The following is a 25,790-nucleotide window of genomic DNA, read 5'->3' as shown; positions in this document are numbered from 1 at the left end:
AGGAGAGAGCGGGGAAGGCAGGAGGATGCCGTTCTCCCGGCCTTCCCCACCACAGCTGCAAAGAAAATCCCAGTCCTCCATTTTTCTCCCCGCCTTTGCCGAATCCAGGCTCCGGAGCTGCTCCTCTGGGCAAGGGAAACCATGGCAACCCCGGCAGCTCCCGCTTTCAAAAATTCATAGCGTTTTCATGTATGGGATTGGGAAGCGTTTGGGAAGTTTAGGAGTAGCGGGACTCCTTCTGCAAGGAGGCAGAGGGACCCTCTGTCCCCCCCTCCATCTCTCCCAGCCGCCCATTCCCATCTCTGCCGGCACATTTCCCTAACGAGCTCGGGTCCTCATCAAGAGACAGAGAGGACCCAGTGGGGCCTGCCTCCTGGGGATGGGCTTGTAGACGGAGCGAGATACATGGCGAAGCATCAACATCTGCTGGATGTGGGAAGCCATAAAGTACAACCTGGACAAGGAGAGCCCAGGAGAGCACAGACAAGTCCTTGGGAAGACCTGCTCTGGAGCCGGGAGCCACCATGGCTCACCTCAGGCGAGGGAAGAGCCCGCTCGAGCCAGGAAGACGATGTGAGCAAAAGCAGGACTTCTGTCTCCTCCTTCATGCAGCTTCTGGACTCTTCTTGGTGTCCTGACGCTCAGGCCCTGCTCTTTGAGAGGTCAGGTCAGCCAGGAGCGGGAGCATGGGATCAAAGGGAGCCCATCCGTGGGGAGGGTGAGGGCGTTTGGGAGAGACCCAGTTTAACGTGCAAAAAAGCCTGAACTTCTCTTTTCAACCTCGCCAGCCCCGGTTTCTCATGAGGAACTCAGTGAAAGCCGTGGACCGGAGATGTGCGTATCGCGGGAGGAGATGTGTGGATCCTGGGAGGAGATGTTCCGGATCTCGGGAAGCCGGAGACAAGCCCTGCGATGCCTTTGCTTGAAAAGGTGCAGAGTGTTTCACTGCAAACAAGAAAACCCTCCCACGGAGCGTCTGCTCGGCAGAAGCCGTCAGCGTGACAACTGCCGAAGGAGCCGCGGTGCCAGCTCGGCGCTGGGCTGGGGCTGTCTCAGCCATACGCTGCTCCCCAGGGACCCCTGGAGCAACCAAAGGAGATCCCCGAGAGGAGAACGGCGCTGCCTTAAGGGCTCATCTCCGCTCCCTTCTGCAAACCAGGGCCCCTTTCCGTAGGGGGGAGCAGGGGAAAGCCAGCAGCTCCCCGGCCCCAGCGCCAACAGGCTTTGGGAGACAGCAGTCAGGGCCAAAAGCCAGCTTGGGGACACCGTGGGCCACCCCTGCATGGGGACTTCTCGAGAGGTTCTTCTCACTGGATGGAAAATTTAGGGCCGCCGAGTTGAAACCCAGGGGTCTCTACACAAGCCTGGTGAGCTCCCAGAAACCAAACCTCTTACTTGCACCCTGGACTGTAACAGCCAGGAGACACCCACAGGATGGGAAATGATGAAGAATCCCAGAGTGTGATTGCACAATCCCGATTTCCCAGGGAAAGCAGCCCAAATATCCAGCCGCCCTGAAGACCCTCTGTCTTTGGAGCCACTTGCTGCCCCAGGGACGGCTTGGTGAGGCCGTGCTGGGCACAGACATTGTGCCGGTGGTTCAAGAACTGCCACGGCACGGGCAGAGTCATGCTCAAACCTTCTTCCCTCCAGCTGGTGAAGCAGCATCTCAGTCCTGCAGAGCCTGAGCCCTTGGCTTCTGCTCCTTGCGATGTTCCCTTTGGACACTGGGAGCACCGGGAGGTCCCTTGTCCCGGCTGGCAGGGTGGCTTCCCCACTGCCCACCCTACCAAAGCTGTGAGTCACCTCCTGGGCATGTCCACCTTGACTCGTGATGAACCCAGCCTTGTTCCCACCCTGAACATTTCCTGCCTGGAAAACAGTGTCCTTCCAAAAGGTCGTCTTCAGTTTATAAAGCTGATATCTGACACCTCCAGGCACTTAACGATCAGACAAACACCCACAAACACCCACAGCTCCGTACTGAACGGGAGCGGGATGCAGGACTGTACCAAGGACACGGAAGAGTTTCTTCAGAAGTTTCTTCTAACTTCTTCAGTTTCTTCCTCTGATCATCTTCAGCGCAGAAGATGGTCAACTGCTAACATCCTCTGGGATGGGCAGAAGCTAAACGATAACTAAATTTGGAAGCTTAATGGTCCACTCAGCCCAAGGCATTGCCCAACTCTCACATGTAGCACAGATGAATGTGACACCTCCTCCAAGGGGAAGCCCACGTCCAGCACCAGCCTCCAGCTGCCCAAGTCAGTGTGTCCCAGCCGTTTCCTTGAGGAAACTTTACGGTGACCCACGAATAAAGCTATCCTGCCCGCAAGCAGGCAGTCACTGAGGACTTGAGAAGGAACTTCTTTGCTCCGAGGGTGGCAGAGCCCTGGCACAGGCTGCCCAGAGAGGTGGTGGAGTCTCCGTCTCTGGAGACATTCCAACCCCGCCTGGATGCGTTCCTGTGCCACCTGCTGTGGGTGACCCTGCTCTGGCAGGGGGTTGGACTGGATGATCTCCAGAGGTCCCTTCCAACCCCTGACAGTCTGTGATTCCGTGATCTGCAAAGCTTACAAGATGTAGGAACACCTGAGCATCTACAGGAGGCTCACCTGGAAAACAGGCAGCTTTTCTCCTCTGAATCCTCCAGGAAAGGAAAAAAAATACAACCCACGAGGCATTCCTTCTCCAACTTTTAAACTTGCCAATGACTCGAGGACAAAGCGGATGGCAAATCCAAGTCTCCCCCTGGGCTCTTGGGGCTCCAAGCCCCGGGCAGGAGGCAGAGGGAGCAGTGTCACAGCATGTGCCGGGGCTCCAGCCCACCTCCCCAGGCCAGGGGAAGGACTGGCGTTCCACCGAGCCCTCCAGAGCCTGACCCCAGAGGGGATTTTACACCCGGCAGCGACGTTTTCAAGCAAGCATCCCCTATTTTGAAGGGGAGGAAGGGTAGGGGATGGGGGCGGCGGGCGGGGCGGGGGGGGAAGATGCGTAAAGCAGCAGCAGATCCTTCCTTTGAGACGTACGCTTCCCTTTCAGGCTGACAGCTGTGGCCTAATTTTCACGAAAACTGACAAGCGCCTTATTTCTCCCCCTATAATTTCTCCTCACTGCAAATAAAATAGGTTAAGGGAGCGGGCGCAAAGCCGTGGCAACAGGAGCCGGGAGAGGCTGATCCGGTTCGGGGCGTGCCCAGCTTGCAGAGGGATGGGAACTGTAGTCCCCCCCCCATCACTTTGCTTTAAGATGAAGAAATAAAAGCGCTTTCACTCCTAAAAGCGCGGCCGAGGAGCAGGTTGCTCTCCTGGAGGGGGATGAGCCTTTGCGTCCCCCCTTGTAGGGACAAGTCGTATTTCTGCCCTGTAGGGAAGGCAAATTTGAGGGAAGATGGTCCCGCTGGGCATCCCTAAGACCTCTGAAAGCAGAGGGACCGGCTAGGGGGTGGAGTACGGCAGGAATACACTGCGTCTTTGAGGGTGAAGCTTTCCGGAGGGAAAGAAAAAAGGGATTGGAAGGGGGTGGCCACGTCCCACGGGTGGCAGCAGGCAGGGACCCATCGGCTCGGGGACAAGCGTGCTCCTGGGTCGGAGGTGGAGCTGCCTCGTCCCTTCTGCCAACATCTCGACTACTTGGACCCACTGCTGACTTCTCCCTCGTTTTGCTTAAGCAAACCGGCCGTAATTTTTACTTGACTGGCTCAAATCTGTGCGGACACACTCAACGCAGTGCTAACCCTCGTGTGGCTTCGGGGAGAAGGGACAGAAGGAGACGGAGGAGCGGGGACACCCAGGCACACCCTCGAGCTCAGGGAAGGAGGTCCCTGATGAGGAAGGATGTTATTTTGGCTTTAAGCCGGGTTTGCCTCCCCGCCTGCTGGCTCTTGCTGCCTTTTGGATCCTGACACCCACCCTGCCTTCAGAGCTGGGATCCCTGGAGGGATCACAAGGGGGGGATGCAGCCCGAGGAGCCTCAATCCTCCTGACCCTCCAAGACCCATGGATGTGGGAGAGGAGAGCGGCTGGATGCTCCCTGCAGTGCCAGCACCCTGAGAGCACCCAATGCTAGAAGGTGACCTGCGCCAGGGGCAGCTGAGCACCGAAGGGAAGGAGACGAAGATGTCCCATCCCAGGACATCCCATCCCAGAATGTCACAATCCCAGGAGCAGAACGCCCGGCCGGACCTGCTGATGGGAGCGATGGAGCCTGCGGCTGGGGTGAGCACTTCCCGGGGCAGCATCCAGCCTCGAGCATCCACCTCGGATCATAGAATCACGGAACTGGCCAGGTTGGAAGGGACCTTTCAGATCATCGAGTCCAACCATCAACCCAACTCTGACAAAAAACGTCACTAAACCATATCGCTAAGTACCACGTCTGCCCGGCTTTCAAATCCCTCCAGGGATGGTGACTCCACCACTTCCCTGGGCAGCCTGTTCCAAGGCTTAATGACCCTTTCAGTGTAAAAATTTTTCCTACTATCCAACCTGCGGAAACCTGTGGCCAAGCGTGTGACTCCGGGAAGTGCCGGAGCATCCCCACTTGTCCGCCCGCCACCCGTGCCTGCCTGCCGTGCGTGGGCGGCGCGTGAGGAGGGAGGGCTGGGCGCCTGTCGCCAGCGGAGAACCACGGGCTGTGAGATGCTCGAAAGCAGCCAGGAATGGAAAAAAACCAAAACAACCAAACATAAAAATCCCTTGATGAGAGCAGCAGGAGGCAAAACGCTCAGCCCTGCCTTGAGGTTTTTAAGCGAGCGTGCCCTGCGCCTTGGGGATAATCCCGGGCAAGATCCCCTGGAAGAGACGGGAGGGGAAAAAAAATGCCATTATTCAGCCTTTCCCAGACTCCCTTGTCCTGGCTGCTCACTCCGCGGAGATGAATAAACCGCGATGGCACATTTGTAGAGCAAGAGAAGGAAACACCACCAGAACCCCCCCATACCTGGTCGATGGGATCAGACAGGTTAATTTAGCAGCTAACGGCCAAACCCACCCCCCCTCGCCTGCACCGGCCGCTGCCCCCGCCGCCATGAGGGTCCTCACCCCATCGGCCAAGCAAGGAAAATTTGGGAGACACCTTGGAAGCTGCTCGTGCTGAAGCCCTGCTCCGGGGAACACGATGGTCAGCAAGCAGGGGAGCTGCGGCCTCCGCTCCCCGCTTCCTCAGCCCGCTCCTGCTGGGATCCCAGGGAAAGCGCTGAGAGAGAGCAAATATCCCCCCCTGCGGACCTGCCCTTTGAAGGAACTTGGCCATTTTGGGAGGATTTTCCTCCCCTACGCACACTTCCCTTTTCTCTCCTCCACCCTCTCGCTGACCCAAATTAGTCCCAGCCCACTCGCGCGCTGCCGCTCACATGTGCTTCCCATTTTTCTACAGGAAAACCCATCAAATCCTCACAGGCAGCTCCGAGTACGGCTGGTCCCAGAGCAGCTTCAGCGGGTAGGACAGCAAGCTCGTCCCCAAAGCCTGGTGCCCCTCCTGCTCCTCCAGCTCTCAAGGCGCAGGATGGCATCTCCCATCCTTCCCTGGAGGCTCCAGCCCCAGGATGGGGGGACCATTATCCCCAGCAGGGATAATCCTTAGGGAGAGCAACCAGGCTCCTCCATCGTGAAGGTGACGCCACTGATGGCTCCCAGTGCGGTGCAATCCCAGATCCAACCTCTAGCCTGGGGGAAATGGGGTTTTTCCCCTCCAGCTCCTGCTCGGTGGCGGGTATGGGAGAGCTCAGCCCGATGCCCCATAGCCTGGGTGAATTAAAACCTCGTTAAGCACATGCTCCCTTGGGCTTGCGGAGCCCATCGCACAATGTGAAATAGGCAATTCAAGAGCTGGGGGTTTTGGGAGGTGCAGTGGGGGCTGCCGTCTCCTATCCCAAATCCCCATCAAAGCCCAAGAGGAGCCTGGCTGGGGCAGCGAGAGATGCGTAAAAGCAGAGCCTGGATGTCCCCATGCCACTAAAACACCACTCCGGATCTCCTGCCACTTGGTTTTCCATGGCTGGGCGGAGGCAGAGCCAAGGAGAGGAGATTTTGGGGAGCGGGCAGGCGCAGAGGAGCGAGCTGGAGAGGAGCAAACAAGAACGCCCCCCAGACCTCGGGGCAGAGCTGGGGACGCTCCCCTTCCCCTGCCTCGCATCACTGGGGGGGCTCGCGCGGGAGGGAGCCCCGCTTTCTGCTTTGAGTGGGAAAAAAAAAAAAATTAAAATAAAAAGCTTTCTCTAGTCCTTCCTTTCTGCGAGGCAGGAGCTCGGGGGGGGCACGGAGAGCGCACAGTTCATTAAAGCAGAAGGGCAGGCGGCCAGCGAGCATCCTGGCAGGCAGAGCAGTGTATTTTCGCAGGCTCGCTGCCTCCCGACACAGAAGCTTCCCTTGTAGCGCTCACAGCTGTTTGGATTTTACCCGAGTTCATATCACAGTTTATCAAAGGGGCTGCGGTTTTTTTTTTTTTTTCCCCCCTTCTTTTTTTTTTTTTTCTTTTTTTGCACTTTGCTGAGTACAAGCCGAACGGTTCCCGCAAAAAAACAAACGCGGGTTTTGTTCTGCAATGCAGCGGCGCGGAGGGTGGGAGGGAGGAAGAGGAGACACGCGCGCGCGTGTATGCGTGTCTCCCCCCAGCCCCAGTTGCTGGTGGGGCAGAGGGATTTTCGGAGCACGGGTTTGGTGCTGGGAGCTGGAGGGGCCACGGAGGCATCAGCGCACCCGAAGGAAGGAGGAGCAGGAGAGGATCCCGCATCCCAGCCCTGGGGACCACCAGCTCGTCGGGAGATGTTTGGCCAAGCAAACCCTGTGCCCAGGGGAGCTCAAGGGCATCCACGGATGGGGAAAGAGGAGGATTTTAGTTCGCCCCAGCTCTTGAGCATCCCTCAGGGAAGAGTGGGATGCGGGCTGGGAGGTGGGACAGCGAGGCGGACGTTAAGATTGGGTCGAGGGGGGGGCCAGGATGGGGCAAGAGGACAGCACATCACTGCAGGATGGTGGCATCCTGGGGCTTCAGCATCCCCCCACCGCCAAAGCCAACACCCACCAGCTCCGTACAGGATTCCCAGCGTATCAATCACTACCTGAGCCTGCGGCTAAACCCCACCATCCCACTCCCTCCCCACTGGGATGCCAGCCCTTCCCTTCCCATCCCCCCAGACAGAGAACACGGCCCTGGGAACGCCAGGCAGGCCCAGCAAAAAAGCGATTTAACATGCTCCTCACTGCCTGCCTGCCAAGAGCATCGGATGTCTGCGCTTCACGGGACATGCCGCCCCTTCGCTCCCCCCGGCTCCGATTCCCCATCCCGGTTAGCGTGTTCAAACCCACTTGGTTTTTTTCCTCCCCCTACTTTTTGGGAAGAAAAGGGTGTCGTACGGTCAGCCCCAGCTTCCCTAGAAGGCAGAAAAGTCCCCTCCTGCCCAAAAAGAGGGGACCGGCCACGCCAGCCCCACACCAAGGGCACCACCTTAAAGCCCTACGTGCACCCAATGTGACGTGCCGGTGTTTGTCCCCAGCTCTCTGCTGGCCTCATCCCAGCAGGACTTTGAGACCTGAAGGAAAAGGCAGGATTTCCAGACAAGTGAACTTTTCCCATCTGCAGGAGCCATAAAGCCAGGGCCCCATCATGAGGCCTGGGATTTTCCAACTCTCCAGCCATAAATTGGCTGAATAACCTTAACTGCTCCAGCCAAGCTGTGGCTGCCCCATCCCTGGAGGTGTTCAAGGCCAGGCTGGACGGGGCTTGGAGCAACCTGGGCTGGTGAGAGGTGTCCCTGCCTGGGGCAGGGGGGTGGAACTAGATGATCTTTAAGGTCCCTTCCAACCCAAACCATTCCATGATTCTGTGTCTTCCAGAGGGAGAACCAGCCCACCCTCCTGGCCACCCCCACAGGGGTTCAAGCATCCCCCAAAAAGCCAAGGACCATCCCTGGTTGAACAGACAAGCCCTGCCACGTGCATCGCATGGGAGGTGGCTGAAAAATCCCCCCAGGGCCCCTTCCACGCAGCTTAACCTCAGAAAAGGCCCTGTGAGAAGGCGCTAGGCAGCGGGGAGTTTTATTTAACGGCTCCACAAAACAAGCTGAGACAAACCCCGATTGCAGGTCCCTGCCTGGGGAGCAAAGTGCTGACTCAGGTGTCCGCTCGTGCCCCAGGGTGCCGCTGCCCATCCCAAAAATGACCTCTCTGGGCTTGAAAGTTAAGCCCTTCACTTCAAAGCATCCGCACACAATGCGCACGGGGATGCCTCCAGCCACTCCAGCGCATCCCGTAGTCCATAGGTTTCATTTGCCGTCCCGGCAAGGTGCATCGGCCATGAACGCCTGAGCTGCTCCATCTCGGAGAGCAGCAAAAAGCCAGCTGCTTTGGTGCCAGGCTCGGTTTCGTGAGCTGAACTGGCTCCCCGAGCTCAGACTGACCCCGGGGAAAGGGCAGGGGCTGCACAACCGACCGGCCCTGGGGAGGGACAAGAGGGGAGAAGGTGGCTTCTTCCAAGGGCAAGCTTCTAGGGCAGCCAGCCCTATCCTCAAACCCTGCTCTGAGCAGCAACCCTGATGTCCACGGGGTAGGGCTTAGCCTCTCACTTAATCCCCTCCCATCCCATAGCGCTGGTACCAACAAGCAGGCGTTAAATCCAGCCTGGAAACCTCGGTGCCGGCTGAAAAGGCTCGGTGCCGCTCCGCTGGCTGCCTCCTGAGGGACCGAGCAGCTTTCCCTCTGCCGGGTCCCTGCCCGGAGGACGGTGGTGCCGCTCCAAGGAGCCATGTGATGCTTTGGAAGCTCCTCTGCATTTTTCTGCTGCTCCAAGCCATCGTCGGGAGGCCAGCAGCTGAATGTGAATATTTGTTTCTTGCTTAAGGGCTCCGTCGAGTCCAGGAGGGCCACGTGCCAGCTAGGGCAGATAGCTCCCAATTAGCGAGAAGGCTGGAAGGTCTCGGGTCTGCTCATGAAGGTGAGAGGTAACGCTGAGCGACGGCGGATGCTCCTGCCTCCAACAAGCCTTTGGGAGCCACCTCTGAGCACGCCTGCCTCAAAAAGAGAAGGCAGAGCTTTGAATCCTGAGTTTTGAAGGCCAAGTAACTTTACTGGCTTCCTGCCTAAAAAAGAAAAGCCACAAGTGACAGAGACCGACCCCCAAAAGGAAACCCCTGTCTGCTGCGATGCAGGAAAAGGGATGCCAAGCCAAAAGGAAATCCTTGGAAGAGACCACGGGAGCAGGTTTTTCACCTTGCCGGTTCCTCAAGGGGAGAGGGGTGGAAAGGCTGAGACTCCGGGTGATTGGAACCGCTGGAGTCCCCTCAGCACATCCCTTCACAAAGAGGATCCCTCGCTCAGGCGTTCAGGAGGCATCTAAGCAGCTTTGAAGAGGCCTGAAGAGCCCTTTCCTTGATGCTGTCCGTCCTTCTCCTCCTGCTGGGGCTCAGCCTCCCTCCGTGAGGTCCCCTTGGGTGGTGGCACGGATGAGGCACCGCACCATGGTTTGATCTGGTGATGCCGTGCTGGATGCCACTGGAGAAGGCGGCAGACTAAGAAGGGCATCTCTTGGATCCACCAGCAGCCCTGGCAGACGGACCATGTGCCAGCGCTGGGTTATCCCCCAGCCCGCCGGTCCCAGGCAAGGCAGAAGAAACGATCTGGATTCTTCCTTATGAACGACAGGAGCTTTTGGAGCTTAGCGTGTTATTTTGAAGGCAGTTTATGTTTCCATATATTATAGCTATATTATAGCTTCACCCTGTCTTCTCTGGCAAATCATCCCAAAATACCCAGCTTGGGACCGCGGTCACCGATGGCGAGACCACCCATCACAGCCCCCAGCTCCGCCCAGGAGGGCTGTAGGTGCTTCTCCCACCCATTTCCCCAGGGCGGGCAGGCACCGGAGCAGCTCTGTGCACCTTGGGGACCACACAGAGCAAGGGACGGTCCCACCTCCATGGGCTCCTGCACAGATCGCTGCTCCAACCGCATTCCCATCTTCAAGCACACCACGTGCCGTAACCTCTGCCTCCGGGACCCCGAGGACATGCCAGGAGAGAGACTAAAGTCCTTTCCGAGTCAGCAACCAGACGCGAACATGCTTGAGCTGGGTTAGAAATAAACAACCTTTAACCGTAGACCCTCCGCTTGACCTCACAGACCTTCCAACTTGCCCACTGGCCACGTGACGGGGAAAATCGCTGTGCTGGGCTTTAATGAAAACCCTGTCGCCCTCTTCCCCTTCCTCTGAGCGCTCACCCTCCGGCTGCAAATCACTGCCTAAACTTAACAGGTTGATTTTCCTCCCTGCTTCCCCATTCCCGGGCCGGCTGGCAGAAGAAAGGGTGGTCCCGGAACCAGGGGGGGAAGATGATGGGAGCCAGCGGTGGAGGAGGACCGTGCTTTAACACCCCCCCGTCCCGGTCTCTCAAGCATCCCCTTGGTGCTCTCCACCCCGGCATCTCGCAAATCAAACACGAGGTTGGCTTCTCACCCCGCCGCGCGCAACAGCTGAGCTGGCTTGTGGACAAGGGAGGGATGGAACGTGGGAATGCACATACGGCTTCAATTTGGAAAAGTGGCTAAAAATAGCACCACCAGGCTCCCACGTTCACCGGGGCTCTCCGGCAAGAGAACAGGCTTTTCCAAAGAGTCCTGTAAAAGTATTTCCCCCCCACTCTGCTCCCATCCTGCTTTTTCAGGAGGCAACAGAGCTGTAGCTAACACCAGCACTTCCACCACCATCAGTAGGTTTCAGAGTTAATCACAGCACCCCAGGGCATGGCTCACCCCTCCCAGAACCACCGCTTTGGCTCCAGACCTGCACCTACCCCACGCGAGCCACAACGTGACTTGACAAAGGACAAAGTCATATATATATATATATATTTTTTTTTTTTTTTTGCTTTACAGGATTTTTTGGGGCATGAGTCACCATAAAAAGCCCCGGCCTGCTGAGCTGCCGGGAGCTGGTCACACCGCACTGCCGGCTGGCTGGCTGCTGGGAAAACCGGCCAAGGCTCATCCTGCCAGAGCCGGAGGGGAAGATTTGAGGTGGTTGTGATCCAGAAGAGCTTTTAAATGGGACCCTGCCCCGGCTCATTACTGCTCTAATTGCCCTGCTCCCTTAACGAGGAATAGGGCTGCTTCCCCTGCCCAAGGGCTGCTCAAACTGGGGGCTGCGCAGACCAGGGAGGAGAGAGGGGATGCTACGAGTGGGATATTGTCTCTGCCCTATTCTTAGATCCCCACAGGATTAATCCCAACACAGAATCATAGAATCGTCAAGGTTGGAAGGGACCTTTCAGATCATCGAGTCCAACCATCAACCCGACGCTGCCAAACCCACCACTACCCCATGTCCCTCAGCACCACGTCTGCCCGGCTTTTAAATAGCTTTCCAGACTCAGAAAAACATATGCTCAGCTAGATTTTTTTTTTTTGTGGGGGAAACGTAATGTATTACATCAAAATTCAATGTAAGTGGGGGGAAACCTCTGAAATCCTTGCCCTGCAGCCCAAACGGTGGCTGCAACCCTGCCCTTGCCCGCGTTTCATCTCTTCGTTGCAACCCGCCGCCCGTCACCTCCGTGTTCATCGCTCACGGGAGGAAGCCGGCGGCGCACCCCTCCACCTTCGGAGAGGCGGCTCTCCTCTCCCACGCGAGCAGGGTTTGGGTTTCTCGCTCCCCCCACCTTCATTTGGATGCCACCTCCCTGAAAGCAAGGGAGGAAAATCCTGCCCCCTCCTCCCCCCAGCCTCCTCACTGATTTCCCCACCTCGCCTCCACCGTTAAGCCCATTATTTCCCAGCGAGATGAGGAACTGGTGTCCCCTGCCCCAGATTTCATTGCGTTAAGGATGATGCCCTGCCAGCTGCCACGACACTTGGCTTTCCAGCCGCCACGACACTTGGCTTTCCAAGCCTCCGCCTCCGCTCCTTAAGAAGCCGGAGCAAATCCTACCAACTCCGAGCATGGAAACACGCAGTTTTGGGGGGGCAGGTTTTCTCCGGCCGAGCATTTCGCACAGCCGGGTGGAGAGATTCACTTGATTTGGCACTCCTAGCCCAAGCCTGTCTTCACGCACTGGCTGGGCTAGTTGTTTCTTAACAAAATGGGCTCTGACAACGCAATTTAATAAGGAGCTACTTTGCCTCCGGGAACGGGAGCGAGAAATATGGTGCCTCGACATGTGAAAGGCAAGTCCCGTTCGCTCTGAAACCGTCTGCCGGCGAGCGAGGGAGGCCGGAAAAATGGCTTTGGCTCCCAGGGAGCTCGGCGCTTGGGCTGCTCGACCCCGTCCATCCCCATCCCACCCTGCCCAGGGGAGGGGACGGTGCTCGGGGGTTTTGGGCAGGCTGCTGGGGTGCTCTGACCTGATGATGAAGGCTCCTCTGGTCTCCAGGAGTTTCCGTTCGCTGCTGAAACGCTTGAGCAGGTTGATCATGAACTTGTAGAAGTAGGAGTTCATGGTGGGGGTGGAGGGTGAGCACTCCAAGCCCTTCATACCTGGGGAGGCAGGGGAAGGGGAGAGCAAATTAGAGCAGCCGGGGCCCTCCTGGCAAAGTGGTCTCAGTCAGAGAGCAGCCACCCAAAACGCGGCCGTAGCACTGAGCAGAGGCGGGCTGGGGCATGAAAAAAAGATTTCCAAGCTTCGTGCCACCGACATCGGTTCGGTCCAAGCAGAGCCAGCCCCGCCACAGCTCACTCCAGCCCAGGGCAAAGCGTCTTGCGGTAGTCCCAGCCCCTGAAGCAGCACGCGGGGGTGAAACGGGCTTTTTGGGAGATATCCCAGAGCCGTCAGCTTCACAGCTGATAGAAGGGGCGCCCACGGCCCCGGATTGATAGGCAACCCCGTCTCCTCAGATATGGCACGTACGCTCATCCCAAAAACCAAATTGCTGGTGAACTGAAGAGCCTTTAAATCCAGCCCCGTGTGCCGCAGACGCCCTGAGCCCAGCGCGCACGTAGCAGCAGACGCACACCTTCAGCCCTGGGTCACGGCACGGCCACCAGTTTACGCTCGGTGACATCATTTTCTCTGAGCAGGGGCCACTTGGTACCTCGGTGACGCATACAACGTGCCCCGGGGCTAGCATACAGTACTGGTCAAACCCCAGCAGAGCCCCAGGCTTAGAGATTGTACCAAAAAAATGTTTTTTTTTTCCTTCTCTGTTTGCAAACACCCCTTTATACCAGAAGCAGGTGAAGGGGGGACTGGCACGAAGGAGCCACGGTCCCTCCAGCCTGGAGCATCACTGCTCGCGGTTTCTGCCCAGAAGGCAAACAAGGCTTCGTTTCGAGGCAGCGCCCATCACCCATCACATTTATAAGTCTCAAAGGCAGAAAAATAAAGGCAATGAGAGGGGCTGGACTCTCCGAGCAAGGAGGGTGCGGGAAGCGCCCCGGCCGGAGGGAAGGCGAGGGTGTGAAAGCGGAGAGAGGAGGGATGGCGAGCTCCGGAGAGCTTAGGTGTGCTCCGAGCCACATCCAGCCTGCGAGGCTCGTTCCTGTTTGGAGGATTTCTAGCAGTACGGCGAAGGGATGCTCTGCGCCCTCCTGTCACCCGGAGTGGACAAAAACGCCCAGCATCCCCCTCCGCGCCTCTCAGGGCCGTAAATTCACTTTTGAGGGGCTCCTACTGCTCATTTAACAGCAAACGGTGCTCCAGGTGGCGAGGTACATGGGATGCTGCCGCAGGCATCTCTCCCCGCCACGGCACCCGCTCGGCAAGACGTCCTAACCGGGTCTGACACTAATTACACCCAGGGAAGGGCGGCAAAAGGGGCATCTCCCAGCTGAGGGTACGTGGAGAGCATTAGGAAAAAAACACCCCTTCAAACCTACGAGGGCGGGGAGCAGGTAAGGACTGCATTTCCCCCAGGGAGACTGCAGGGGAGACGCTTTATTTAGCGGGACGGCGCCCAAAGCAAATGTTTGGAGAGAGGGTTTTTAAAGGCGACTTTGCAACAAGGGGAGCTCCCTCCTTCAATTCCTCCTACGGCCAGACCATGTCTAACCCGGGGAAGGAGGGAAGCCGGCACACACCAGTGCCCCAAGGTTATCCCCCCATCCCAGAACAGCCAGTACTTCCATCAGATTGCCGAAGAAAACCCAAAGAGTTTGATTTATGTATGTTGTCTGCTTCTAGCGAGACTCAGCAGAGCATGGAGCAGCCAATTAAAGATGTAATCAAGCCGCCAAAGCCCACGGAAGCTGACGGAAAAGCCACTGGGCCGTTTTCCACCCTGCCTGGCCCGGTGATACGCCGAGACACAGCCCCGGGCTCAGCCAGGGTTTGGATTTAGCAGCCAAGAGAACACAGGCAGCCAAAGAAAAAAGGAAAATTAAAAATACGAGGGTCATCTGGACCAGAACCTGGTCGCCGGGGCCATGTGTTCACCCTGCCTCGGTGCATCCGAAACCCCAAACCGGGCTTTGAAGCAGCCGTCCCCCAGCAGCACAAGTGTTCGCCGGCGCATCGTGTTTCCCCTCAGCTGCGTGGAAGATGATCCGGGCAAAATGAATGAATGAAGAAAGAATGAAAGAAAGAGAGAGGATCTAGCGGTGCTGATGAGCTCCAAAAACAAAGGTGCGTTTGTTCAAGGGCAGGGAGTAGCCGGTGTGAAAATACAGCCGTGTCCCCATGTGTCGTCACTCCAGCTGCTCGGCACCCCTCAAAAGTGGGTGGTGAAGGGAGACGGTCCGGAGGAGGCGACACGGAGCAGCTCTGCCCAGGGCTCAGCCTCGCGTCTCCATGGGCAGAGCCCCCAAAGCAAGCACTGGGTTTCCTTCTGGTGCCGAGGGTGGGGAGGGGAGGCGAAGAGCAGATGGAAACCGTCTTCCAAAGCTGCAAAAGCGGTATTTTTTTATTTTTTTTTGCCCCTTTTGTCAGCAGCGCCTAAGCATCCAAAGCAAGAGCTAGCAGCAGGTAGGGCATCGCATCTTCACCCCCACCAACCAGTAACGCCCCAGCGTCGTAGCTTGCCTAGGGGAAGGTCTGATCTTGGGAGTTTCTCCCTTCTCAAGACCCCAAAAAAAAGTGTCCCTGACCCCCACGGCGTCAAGGACGGCATTGCTGCTGGGGGTGATCCCTCTGCAAGCTCCTGCCCAGTGCTCCCTCCGCACGGCAAAGCCAGCTTCGGACCTTACCACCTCCTCGCAAGCCTTCCAGTGACAGCCAAAACCATTACACATCCCAAAACACCTCCCAAGGCAAAACCAAGGAGGAGGCAGCAACTTTCCTTCTCCCTGAAAGGTCCCAGTGCTGCTGTCGCTGGGGTGCCAGCAGCCCCGTGCACGGGCCAAAGCCATGGGCTGGGAATGGTGGCACAAGACAGACCAGCCAGAAGCCCCATCAGATCCACGCTCCTGAGGTGGTGCCGCGTCTCCCACATCTTGGACTCGCGAGGACCCGTTGGGTCAGCTGGGTTTCCAAAAACCGGTATCACCTCGGAGATGAGATCCCACCTGCAATCTGCAGGATGATAAACCTCCAGCCCTGTCTTCCATCTTCTTCCATCAGCTCGCTCCCGACCCTCTTGACCCTCCTGCCCAGCCTGGAGGGAGCCGGGCAGTGGGTCGGGGAGCAGGGAGCGAGGAGGGACTGGGACACCAGCTGGACCATGAGCCAGCAACGTGCCCTTGTGGCCAAGAAGGCCAACGGTCTCCTGGGGGGCATCAAGAAGAGTGTGGCCAGCAGGTGGAGGGAGGTCATCCTCCCCCTCTGCTCTGCCCTGGGGAGGCCGCATCTGGAGTGCTGTGTCCAGTTCTGGGCTCCCCGGTTCAAGAAGGACAGGGAACTGCTGGAGAGGGGACAGCAAAGGGCTACCAAGATGCTGAGGGGACTGGAACACCTCTCTGATGAAGAAAGGCTGAGGGATTTGGGTCTCTTCAGTCTGGAAAAAAGACTGCTGAGGGGGGATCTTATCAACACTTATAAACACTTAAAGGGTGGGTGTCAGGAGGATGGGGCCAGGCTCTTCTCAGTGGTGCCCAGCGACAGGACAAGGGGGAACGGGCACAAACTTGACCATAGGAAGTTCCACCTCAACATGAGGAGGAACTTCTTTCCTGTGAGGGTGGCAGAGCCCTGGCACAGGCTGCCCAGAGAGGTGGTGGAGTCTCCGTCTCTGGAGACATTCCAACCCCGCCTGGACGCGTTCCTGTGCCACCTGCTGTGGGTGACCCTGCTCTGGCAGGGGGTTGGACGGGATGATCTCCAGAGGTCCCTTCCAACCCCACCATTCTGTGATTCTGTGACACAGAGATGACAAAAATAAGTCTTAGCCCTGTTGGTTTTTTTTTTTTTTTTAGGAGAGGAAAGCATGATGCAACCGCATGCACGCCCCGGGGAGCTGCTTCATCATCCTGTGCCTCTGGGAGCATGGAGGCTGAACTCAAAAGGGATGGCTGCCCCCTCCCTTGCCCACCCTGTGCCCAGCAGCTACGCCTGCCTGTCCCTAAGGAAAGTTTCCAGCACAGCACGCCGTGCCGGGCCAGCTTTGCCAGTAGTGCCCTCCAGGGATAACTCTGGGGGTGAGAAACCAGCGCGCAGGAGTCTCCCAGGCCGTAAAAAACCTCAGCAAATCTCAGCTGGAGTTTAAAAGGACATGACACCTTCTAGGCAGGCAAAACCTTCCTCTTGCCCAACCTCCCCGATCCTCCAAACTTCCCCCTTTGCTCTGCTGTTTACGGCATGTCGAGGAAGCGGCTGGCACCTCGTCTGCCATCGTGTAACCCTTCCCGGCGGCGCCCGGAGCTCGGCAGCCCCGGCTCGACAGAACCGTAGGAGCAGCTTGACAAGTGTTTCTTAGGAAGCAGGAGAGACGAGCAAGAGAGAAAGTGTTATGAAAACTGTGGCTTAATTAACCGAAGCTCGCGCCTCTCCCTCTTCCCCCGAAGCGAGACGTTGCAGATCCGTAACCTGCCAGATCGGCTGTTAACGTACCCGGAGCGGGGCTGGTGGCACCTCATGGCTTTTCTTTTTTTTTTTTTTTCAAGCTGGTACGGAGCGGGGAGCTGGAAGAAGAAAGATTCCTGCTCAGAGGAATGACGAAACTCAGCCCAGATAGCCGCTATAATAGGAACAAACGGGAAATTTGGGCCCAAGGGAATGACAGAGCAGTGAAATAAGAGTGGGTAAAAACCGCCTGTGAAAATGCAGGTAGAAATTGCAGTTCCGTGGCCGAAACGCGGCATCCAGTCAGCCTGGACCCTTCTCCACGGCTACAGCATCCTCCCGGGATGCTGGGCTAACAAATCCTTCCCCGAGGCAAGCTTCGCAGCCTGGGGCAGAGCCGGGGACACGAGTGGGCTTCTTACACCACCCGAGCCAGCACCAGCATCCGTATGTCCCCCCCCCACCTCGCCACCCATGGGTGCCAGCTTGAGCGGAGCCCGGCAAACTCCTGCCAAAACCTCCCCGTACGTCCCCAAGGGCTCAGGGGCCATTCGTGCCGTTCACATCGCCCGCGTGGTCACGCTATAAATCAACCGAGACAGGCAATTAGGGAACTATATTAAGGCCCTTATAAATATATATTGTATAGCAGCTTGGAACATTCGGGCCGTCTGGCTGCTGGATGGGCTGAGCCGTCTGGAGACCTACAGTGGCCAAAGTGTCCCCAAATTGCTCGGGGTGGGGATGGAGGAGGGAGGGGGTGTCTGGCACACTCCGACACGAACTTGGCTTCTCCTACCTCAGCCGCAAAGTGCCGAACTTCGCCCTGGCATAAAACGCAACTTCCACTAATGTACCGTAATTGGTTTCAAACTGGCCTTAATTAAAACCGGTGTGGACTCGCTTAACTCCATTTCAACCAAATTTAAATAAGATTGGACCAGAATTGATTCCTTTCCGAAGCAAGCTAAAGCTGGGTAAGCTGTTTAAAGAGTATCCACAAGGGTATTTGCGGCGGTTTAGCTAAAATGATTTACCGCAATCCCTAATTGAAGCAATTTCAGCTGGGATAGAGGGAGGCCGGGCTAAGAGCTGGCGGGGCCGAGCATCCTTCCCCACCCGAGCGCCTTCCCCAGGGTATCGCATTTCCAGCCCAGCCTGGAGAAGGATATTCCTCCTCCGGGAACAGCCGGGATAAAGCCGGTCGCGACCGGAGCTGGTCTGTGAGCCGGGGTTCGGCTCGAGCATCGGCGCTGCCAGATGGTGCTGGGAGAAACCCCGGGCGGCGACGTGGGAATCCGCGCAGCATCTTCCCCCCGCCCCGACCCCATCCATTCCCTTCCCTTTCCCGGGCAGCCTTCCCCAGGATGTTTTGAATTTTAGCTTTTGCAGACACGGGGCAGCGGAGCCTGGCGGAGCAGGATAAAAATAGAGCCGTAAAAAAAAAAAAGGCAAACACTCCATTCCATCCCCCCCCCCAAAAAAAAACAAACCCCAAAACCCGGTGCAAGGGTGGAAACAGATGCAGATGTGCGGGCAGCTCAGCTGGGCTCTGCAAAACCCCCTCTCCGGAGCGCAGGATGGTGTTGAGGAAATAAACCCCGCCGAAATTAGGGATTGCGCGGCCAGGGGCTGTGCTCAGCAAGCTTTTGCAGGGCTGCCCATCCACACGGACGCTTCTCTCCTTCCTACCTGGCTAAAGAGCCGTGGGGGAGTTTGTACTCCCAAGACTTCAGCATCTCACCCCAAAGGGGTTCCCCAGACGGGCCGGGGTACATATTTTGACGCCAAATGAGGCTTTTGCTGTATTGATCCTCCGGATCCCCCCCCGCCCACCACCCCCCCGCAGGCTCTGTGCTTGTGCCTGCCCTGGAGGAAGGCAGCAGGCAACGATAGTGCCGATGGATTTCCTAGGAAGGATGGGAATCCACTACTGGCTCATTTTTCTTTGTTAAGGTAAATCAATAAGCAAAACTGCAGCAGGGCTATAGCTCAGGCAACGTCCAGGAGGAGAAAACACCCAGCGAAGACGCAAAACCAGGAGGGGTTAAGCTTGGTGGTGAGTTTAGGGCGGGCTGAGGCTACAGCACGGAAAGGAGAAGCAGAGGGAAGACAACCTGCAAGCAGGAACGACCGGGAACGGGCTTCGCCAGGCCGTTTCTGCACCAAGATTCCTTGCAACATCTTGGGGAAACCCAGGCAGCCCAGCAAAGCTGGCCAAACACCCAGGAGGTGTTCGGCCAGGATCGAGCTTATCTGCACACCACTGCCTTCTCCTGCGTCAGCCCCCACAGACCGGTAATCCCGGCTTTTATTTGGGAATCCCCAATCTTTCCAGCTGGCCACGTGCTTTAACAGTCTCAGGAGGGATGTAAATCCGAAGGCACACCAGGTGAGTTACGGCTACTGGCTGGATGGTCTCTCCTGAGGTTTTCCACGGCATCCCAGCGCTGCCGTTGCAGAGCATCCAGGAAAACATCCAGATCACCCTTTTCTTCTAACTCCCCGCCTCTCCAAGAGGCAGAAGAGTGTTTTTAAAGTCAACCCTCACGCATAGCTCCATGCCAGTAGGGAAGGAGATGGCAGAGCCACCAGGAACCGGAGCGTTGAGCTCGGAGCGCTCAGGAGCACCAGGTCTCTCCTCTCTCGCTTGCCAGGCTCCTCTGCTCCCTGCTGGCGCGCTCCTGATCCTCCGAAAGCTCTTGGAAACTGGCTCCTTCGAGAGCAAGCAGTCCATTGTGCCATGCCGGCTGTCTCCTTGCCTTTTGTGGAAAAGATGAGCAGGGAGATGTTTGCACCTTCATCTTCCCCTACCATTGGAAATGCCAGTTTAGCAAATCTGAGCCATCTGACAACGGGCCAGCTTTTCTCTCCTACCTTTCAGGGACCGCCCCCCCCCGCAGCCTACAGACTCTTGCCTGGTGCTCTCAGAGGCCACCCCGTATGTTTTCCAGACCATCTGGAAGCAGGACCTTGTCCTACACTGCCACCTCTCCAGATCTATGATTCCACAAATGAAGCGATAAACAACGTCAAGGGAGTGGTTTGGCTCACTAACAACAAAACCCTTCAAAAAGATGTCGATAGGAAACCTCTATCACAGCAGATCTCACGTTTGGTCCAGGCTCTGGAGCACGTTCTCCAGCAGGGATACAGCAAGTCTGAACTCGACAGATTACGTTTCTCAGGGACTTCTACCAGCCTCCTCCGGAGTAATCCACCAGCTCCTAGGAATACCCACGGACTGCCGGTTGGGAGCAATGACCTCGGGTGTGTTAGCACACCCACGTATGGAGTCAGGCTCCCGGTAAACATCCGATGGCGTGACGTGCTCGGAGGGCACACCACTGTCCCCACCATCTCCGCAGGAAGCCAGGCGGGAGAGACCGGACTGAGCCGGAGAGGGAAGTGCCTCCTGCGAAACAAAAGGTTATAACCACTTCTCCTTACAAAGCTGAGGAGAAAGGAAGGAAGAGATGTGTGCAAGAGCTATGCTGTACGAGGTGGCAGATGGTATCGGCATCCTTTCGGAGGGGACTTTCTCCTCCCGTGCAGAGCAGAGCTGCAAACTAGGCTGGAGGGCTTGTACTATGCTATCAGAGAATCATAGACTAGTTTGGGTCTGAAGGGACCTTAAAGCCCACCCAGAGCCACCCCCTGCCCTGGGCAGGGACACCTCCCACCAGACCACGTTGCTCCAAGCCCCGTCCAGCCTGGCCTTGAACCCCTCCAGGGATGGGGCATCTTCCACCTCTCTGGGCAACCTGGGCCAACGTTTCACCGCCCTTATTATAAAAAATTTCTTCCTGATACCTACTCTAAACCTCCCCTCTTTCAGTTTAAACCCGCTCCCCCTCGTCCCATGGCTCCCCTCCCTGCTCCAGAGCCCCTCCCCAGCTTTCCTGGAGCCCCTTTAGGGCCTGGCAGGGGCTGGAAGGTCTCCCCGGAGCCTTCTCTTCTCCAGGCTGAACCCCCCCAGCTCTCTCAGCCTGTCCTCCCAGCAGAGGGGCTCCAGCCCTCCCAGCATCTCCGGGGCCTCCTCTGGCCCCGCTCCAACAGCTCCGTGTCCTTCTGCTGTTGGTGCCCCAGCACTGGAGGCAGCAATGCAGGGGGGTCTCACAGAGCAGAGCAGAGGGGCAGAATCCCCCCTCCTCGCCCCGGTGACAACCCCTCTTTGGTCATCTGCTACTTGTCCCGACTTCTACACGGTCGGCAAAACACTCTCAAAGCAAAGCAGGTGCCAGATTCCCATCGTCCAAACCGGGTGGGTGCCTGCACCACCACCCCAAGGAGCCGGGAGCTCTTGGGCGCAGCCCTGCAGACCTTGTCCCTGAGAACTGGGCAGAGGACAACCAAGGACAGGCTCAGGGAGGTCAGCACCCAGCCACCCTCTCCCTGGGCAGCCGGAGCAGGTCGGGAGGAGAGATTTTGGGTCTCCCAGGCGGCCCTGGGCCGGGCTGACCCCGACTCATTGTGTTTGGAGAAGGCGTCGAGACCAGCTGACCTTACATTAACTGCACAACAAAGCGGCTAAATAAAAACTGGAGCTGGGAACGGGCTGCGGAAGTGGGACACGGCTTTCCTGACTAATCAACCGGCATCTGAAGGAAACCGAACTCAATGGCAGGGAAACAACTGCATAAACACATCCCGAGGGAAGAAAGGCAGCCGGAGGAAGCCAGGGGAAGACCATGGGGGCACCGGCCCCTTCCGCCTCCCCTCCTGCCCTGGCCGCTCGGCTGGCAAAGCCTGGAGCGGTGGGATGGAGAGCGTGGCACCGAGACCTGCTGCCGGCTCAAGGGTTTTAAGGGTGCCCACCCTCGTTTACCTGCAAAGCCGCCAACTGCATGCTCAGACAGGCCCCAGAGATAGGAGAGGAGTGGACCCAAGACCCTCGTCTCTCCTCCCACTGCCAACTCCGGTGGCATCTCCGACTAAAGCGGGATGAAGGGAATGGAGAGATTTAACGCTGGGGAGAAGCACTGGTACCCTGCAGCCCGCCCCCCTCCAACGCTGCAATAGCATGCTGTAGCCAATAAAGCACTGTGCGAGCCACGGCGTGCTAGCCGGGGTGTGCCTGGGGAAGATTCCCATACATCCCAGTACAAAACCAGTGACCCCAGAAAGGGGTAGACCCTCTCTTCAGTACCAGCGTCTCATGCTTTAAGCCTGGGAAAGGCTGTACTCGCAAACACGTCAGCCTGTGGGGCAGAATTTGGGTTCACTCACTCTCACCAGGACTGCGCAGACGGAGGGGTTGCCACTAGCCACCCTCCTGCTCCAAAAAATGACACCCCCCCCAACCAACCCTCAGACAAAAAGTGTCTTTTCCAAGAGCCTCCGCTTTTCCAGGCGCAATCCAGGAGGGTGCTGGCCCAGCTGTGGCCCCTGCCTGCCCCGGGAGCCGGAGCCCAGCAGCCGATCCGCTCTCAGCCCTGGGTGGTCAGAGCCAGACGGGACCGTGGCCACGTGAAACGTCCGAGGCCAACAAACCGGCTCCTTTTCCCCTCCCCCCCCCAAAATAAACCCATCTGCCTTTGGGTAAAAGCCAACGACCGTGCAAAGCTCAGCGCCAAAGAAATTTCCAAAGAAACCATTTTTCGGCGTGTTACGAGGAAGAGGAAAGTAGTTGATGGAACCAGAGCCCGCGAGGACCTGGGGGGGGGGCGGGGGGGAGGGGGCAAGTTGCCCCACGCTGGGGCAACAGGAGCTCCGGCTCCAGCACATCTGGCTCAATGTGGGGAGAGCCAGACGCTTTTCAAACGTTATGCTTGAAGAAGCGAAGCCAAGTTGCTCTTCCAGATAGCTCACAGGGGCCGCGGCAGCCGTTCGGATCCACGCCATCCCGCCTGCTATTTTTAGATCATCCACAAGGAAGGAAACCTCAGACAACCATCAGCCCGAGCTCAAACTGCAGCTCCTCGGCCAGCGCCGCAGGAGCCACTCCACCCAGGAGCTTCTGACAGCGGGAGGATGGATGAGACTCGCAGAGGGCTCGGGGAGGTCGCCGGCATCGCAGCCCCCACCCCTCCATCAATCGCAGAGCCTGGCTACAGCCAGGGAGAGCCGGAAAAAAAACAACAAAAAAAACCCAACCAAAACCACAACAAAACACCCAAACAACACCAAAACTGAGCTGTTTGCTGGTGAGGATGTTTCTAAGCCGAGTGAACTGGGATGTTCAGAGAAAAGAAAGCTTGGGGAGCGGAAAGCAAAGCCCCCCGCACTGGCGGTGATTTTGTGAGGCTCCATGGCTGCGTCCCGCGTGAGCAGAGGCGGCCTTGGCTCCGTGCTCGGGTTGCAACCCAAAGCTGCTGCGAAATGTGCTTTTGGTTGGGACGAACTGGCCCGGGGAGGGACAACGAGGAGGCCTCTAAATAGCAGCAGCGGACGAGAAGGGGCAGCCAAGGAACTGCAAAGGATGAGCCACAGATGAGGGAAGGTGGACAAAAAACTTCCCACTGTACCGGATGATTAATGAAAGGCTTTTTTTTTTTTAACCGCCCCCAAGTCCCCAGAAAATAAGATTGTCCCTCTTCATCTCTCTTTTAAGGTCCTACCCGACGCTCAGAGCAACAGAGCAGTTCATAGCCAACACGAGAAGCCTTGAACAGGCAACATCGTAAGCACAGACGGAACCCTCTGCAGATCCGTTTATGTTCCGGGCAGCGGGGCTTGCAGCCAGCATCCCATCCCGAAGCAACTTCAGGGCTCTGAGGGCTTTTACAAAGAGAGAAGAGGCTGGCACCCAAGGTCCTGTGAAAAATAGGACAATAATGACGTCCCTCCACACCGGCCCCTGCAGCATCCTGCTGCCAAACAGAGTCCTAAATCCCAAAACAGGAGCTAGAGAAAAGAGAGTGTCCTCTGGTTGGCGCCATGGTACTCGACCCCCAAGTGATGCCATCTGGGGATGGATATATTGATATTGAGGAGTGCCCCGGAGATGCTGGGAGGGCTGGAGCCCCTCTGCTGGGAGGACAGGCTGAAAGAGCTGGGGGGGTTCAGCCTGGAGAAGAGAAGGCTCCGGGGAGACCTTGTAGCAGCTTTCCAGTACCTGAAGGGGGCCTACAAGAAAGTTGGGGAGGGACTTTTTTACAAGGGAGTGGAGTGATAGGACGAGGGGTGACGGCTTCAAACTGGAAGAGGGGAGATTTAGGTGAGATCTGAGGCAGCAATTGTTTGCTGTGAGGGTGGTGAGCCCCTGGCCCAGGTTGCCCACAGAAGCTGCCCCATCCCTGGAGGGGTTCAAGGCCAGGCTGGACGGGGCTTGGAGCAACCTGGGCTGGTGGGAGGTGTCCCTGCCCAGGGCAGGGGGTGGCACTGGTAGGCTTTAAGGTCCCTTCCAACCCAAACCATTCTATGATATGATTTATCACTGCGACAGAGGCTTCTCCTTCCGCCCGAGCAAATCTGACCGGTGCCACCGTGCACTGAGCGAGCCCAGGGCACAGGAGGCAGGGAGCTGTGGCACTCACCAGAGGAGCTCAGCTGGCCGGCCCTGGCTGGGACGTGAAGTTCCACTGGGCCGGGTCGCACATCGGAGCCATCGGAGGGACCGTGATCCTCCGTCTGTCCCGCCGGGGAAGAAGCGATCTCAGCCAGCACTTCCAGGTCCTTCAGGATAACCTGCGGAGAGAGGGACGGTGCGGGGTGAGCACGCACAGGGGCGAGCTCTCCTTTCCGAACCCACAGCTGGAGAGGGTAAGATGGGATGCAAACAGTAAATCCCGGTGAAAAACGTAGGGAAAAGAGAAGGCTACCTATGAAGTTCAACGTGGAAATTTCAAATGATTGCAGGAGGGATGGGCAGGAAAGAGAAAAAGGGAGAACCCCCCCCCCCCCCCCCCCCCCCCCCCAGTTTCTGCTCTGCGAGTCGCAAGGGAACACGTGCAATTAAACTGAGTTTACGCTACGGGAAGAGGGCTTGCTTCTCCCTCTTCCCATTTTGGGAGAGCTGGGCTTTCCCACTCCCCCTTGTACCCACCGACGTGGGACAACCCCAGCAGGAGCGTGGGGACGCTCCTGGGGGCAAACAGCAGCCCCCCTTGTGCCCTGTTCAGGCCACCACCTCCGCGCAGGCTCAGCTGCCATTCGCATTTCATAGCTCTTTCCTTCCAGAAATCACCGAATTAGCCTATATATAGCATTTCTGGAGAAGTTATTACAGGGTGGGTTGGTGTGCTTTTTTTTTCTTTTCTTTTTTTTTCTTCTGTCCTCAACCCTTCTAATGTCTCAGGCTATTTTGGGCCCCCCCCTCGCCCTTCATTCAAACGTCCTTGGGTCTAGATATTTCAGCAGCCGGCCCCGATGCTCTTGAGCGTAGCGGGGCTGCGCCCGGAGCAGAAACGGCTGCCAAAAAGGGCCCATTGCCACCTCTAACCCCTCAGCATCCAGCACACCACGTCCCCCCGCCCCCCCCAGCCCTTGCCCCCCAAGTGCAGCATCCCCGCCTTCCCACGTGTTCTCACAAGGCCATTTTTTTTGATCGTGTAGAACTTGAAAATACGACCCCTGAAAAATCAAAAAGAGCAGCCCCTGGGTTTCCCTGGGGCTTTTTTTTTTTTTTGTAATTAGGCCTGATTTTAAGCCCCCCCCCGGCAGCCCCTGAGCATGGTGTCCGGGTCCCGGTGCAGAGCTGGCCGGGGGCACCACCAGGCTCCAGCACGCTTGGGAAGCCCCCGTGCCCATGAGCGTGATTAAGTCCCCCGGGGAAGGGCAATAAAAAAGACGACAACAACAATACGTGCTGCTGTCCCTGAAGAATACGGCACCTCCGTGATGCTGTCAAGGATGGGACCTTGTTGCCGGCACGGGAGGTCACTGCCACCGCCAGCCTTCGTCCTCTTCCAGGGAAGGGGCTCTGCCGTCCCCGGCAGAGGGAAGACCTTGGTCCTCCCTCTCCACGAAGCTTTCAAACATTAGGGGCTCA

At 57.5% G+C, this 25,790-nt stretch overlaps 1 protein-coding gene across 1 annotated transcript in view; it reads right to left on the bottom strand.

Annotated features, from left to right (window-relative positions):
• Positions 1-25,790, bottom strand: part of VAC14 (VAC14 component of PIKFYVE complex) — a 72,670-nt gene that overhangs the window by 13,430 nt on the left and 33,450 nt on the right. The window contains exons 13-14 of the mRNA XM_063334139.1: positions 24,337-24,487; positions 12,333-12,465 (exon numbers count right to left, since the gene is read on the bottom strand). Coding sequence (XP_063190209.1) covers positions 12,333-12,465; positions 24,337-24,487 — 284 coding nt within the window. The remainder of the gene's footprint in view (positions 1-12,332; positions 12,466-24,336; positions 24,488-25,790) is intronic.

Source organism: Chroicocephalus ridibundus, chromosome 4 (genome assembly GCF_963924245.1).
Source record: "Chroicocephalus ridibundus chromosome 4, bChrRid1.1, whole genome shotgun sequence".
Classification (NCBI taxonomy): domain Eukaryota; kingdom Metazoa; phylum Chordata; class Aves; order Charadriiformes; family Laridae; genus Chroicocephalus; species Chroicocephalus ridibundus.
The sequence above is the reverse complement of the archived record's forward strand: the minus strand, read 5'-3'. Positions and strand labels throughout refer to the sequence as shown.